Here is a 2,296-nt window from a genome sequence, read left to right as displayed (position 1 = left end):
CTAGCCCCTTTAATATTCCTCAGTTATAAATATCACACGTATCTGAGAGACCACAACGAAACAATAAAATACTTAATGAAAAAAACACACACAAAAGAAAGGCAACTGGAGGTCGAGCATTCGAACGAGGCGGTCACCATGGCAACCTTACCTTAAGGAAGGTGGATGACTCACCTCCTCAGCTTCAGACTAAGTTTCAGACCAAGTGGCTCAACTGTGAAATGTTCCCCCGAATAATGAATCCCCACAACAGCCCAGTTAAAGCTTCTTCCCCTATAAGAACATTCATTTGAACAGTTTAAAAACATCCCCTTTAATGAATTAACACCCCTCAGCCTGGGGGGTGGAATAAATGATTGACAGGTGTCAAAGGTGCGGCCTCGTCACTCAACACCTCACACACACTTCAGCGTTATCTTCAGAGCGGCGTCGAACATAACGGACCTTCTCCACAACAGAGCTGACGGTCAGTTAGTCCGTTCGGTTTGAATCATCTGGATTCGTTAAAAACAAAAAATACATTTACCTCAAGTTCACCAAACTGTTCAAAAGCACCAAAAAAACAGACTCAGTAACATACACTGTCTGAGGATCCAGTACCGTACAGCTTAGATACAACAGTATAAATAACCTTTCACGTTTCACGGGTGTAGCGTCTTCATAAGTCCACCTCTGATACACCCCACCCTGACGTCAACGTGTGGACAGGACAAAACCTCTGAAGGCACCTGCACAGGGGGGCTAGGGGGCTAGGGAGCTAGGAGTCTAGGATCTAGGAGTCTAGGGGGCTAGGATCTAGGAGTCTAGGGGGCTAGGATCTAGGAGCCTAGGAGTCTAGGGGTCTAGGGATCTAGGAGTCAGGTAGTGAGGGGTCTAGGGGTGAGGGGTCATCAGTCCCTCAGGGTCTAGGGATCTAAGGTCTAGAGGTCAGGGGTGGTCAGTCTATCTCAGGCATGTCCAGGGGGTCTAGGGTCTAAGGGGTCAGGGGTCATCAGTCAGTCTATCTCAGGCATGCACATGCAGCACTTGGCCATGCGTCCCTGGGTCTTGATGGGGCGCCGCCCGGCGTCCGTGGTGTCCAGCAGGCCGTCCTGGTAGTGGCCGAACTCACTGATGGCGTCCTCCACACGGGACATGTACAGGAAACACACGATCACCCCGAAGAACTGGAGGGATGGGGGCGGGGGGGAGAAGGAGGGGGAGGGAGTGAGAGAGGGTGGGAGAGGGTGGGGGGAGAGAGAGTGAGAGAGGGGAGGGAGAGGGTGGGGGGAGAGAGAGAGAGAGGGCAGGGAGAGGGTGGGGGAGGAGAGAGAGAGAGAAAGGGGAGAGAGGGTGGGGAGAGAGAGGGGTAGAGAGAGAGTTAATACAGCCCCTCAGAACCCGTCTGTTCACCAAGGCCTGTGGCCCCTAGTTTAGTGTTGTTTGGTCCCTAGTTTAGTGTTGTTTGGTCCCTAGTTTAGTGTTGTTTGTCTCTGGGTTTTCTGGTTTTGTGTGTCTGACCCTTTTTCTCTGTAAAATGTGTCAGGCGTCCTTGGGTTGGTGAGAGGTGCCATATAATCCTGAGAGGAGGAGAGGGAGAGGGGGGGGGGGAGGAGAGGGAGAGGGGGGGGGGGAGGAGAGGGAGAGGGGGGGGGGGGTGAGAGGAGAGGGGGGGGGAGGATGAGAGGAGAGAGGGGGACACTATGCATCTCTCCAATCTTCACTCTCTCCTCCTTCAGCTCTCTCTCTCTCTCTCTCTCTCTCTCTCTCTCTCTCTCTCTCTCTCTCTCTCTCTCTCTCTCTCTCTCTCTGTGTCTGCCTGTCTGTCTGCCTGCCTGGCTGCCTGGCTGTCTCTCTCTCTGTGTGTCTGCCTGGCTGTCTCTCTGTCTGTGTCTCACACACACACACTCTCTCACACACACTGTCTCACACACGCTGTCTCACACACACTGTCTCACACATGCTGTCTCACACACGCTGTCTCACACACACTGTCTCACACACGCTGCGCGCAGGGCCGCCTTGATTAAACAGCAACTGCAGCTGATTGACCCTGAATACAGCGGTGTGTGTGTGGGTGTGGGTGTGTGTGTGTGCGTGTGTGTGTGTGTGTGTGTTTCTGAGTGCGTGTGTGTGTGCGTATCTGTGTGTGTGTGTGTGTGTATTTCTGAGTGCGTGTGCGTGCTTGTGCGTATCTGTGTGTGTGCATATCTGTGTGTGTGTGTGTGTGTGTGTGTTTCTGAGTGCGCGTGTGTGTGCGTATCTCTGTGTGTGTGTGTGTGTGTGTGTGTGTGTGTGTGTTACCTGGGGCAGCAGG

At 53.0% G+C, this 2,296-nt stretch overlaps 1 protein-coding gene across 1 annotated transcript in view; it reads right to left on the bottom strand.

Moving 5' to 3' along the window:
* Nucleotides 1-936: 936 nt before the first annotated feature.
* Nucleotides 937-2,296, bottom strand: part of tspan15 (tetraspanin 15) — a 34,892-nt gene continuing 33,532 nt past the window's right edge. The window contains exons 7-8 of the mRNA XM_080550497.1: nt 2,284-2,296; nt 937-1,166 (exon numbers count right to left, since the gene is read on the bottom strand). The exon at nt 2,284-2,296 is cut by the window's right edge and continues 104 nt beyond it. Of these exons, the coding sequence (XP_080406623.1) occupies nt 996-1,166; nt 2,284-2,296 (184 nt within the window). The 3' untranslated portion in view covers nt 937-995. The remainder of the gene's footprint in view (nt 1,167-2,283) is intronic.

The sequence above is a fragment of the Nansenia antarctica genome (assembly GCF_963989245.1).
Source record: "Nansenia antarctica genome assembly, chromosome: 1".
NCBI classification, from domain to species: domain Eukaryota; kingdom Metazoa; phylum Chordata; class Actinopteri; order Argentiniformes; family Microstomatidae; genus Nansenia; species Nansenia antarctica.
Note: the sequence above shows the minus strand (reverse complement) of the source record. Positions and strands in the feature narration are given on the sequence as shown.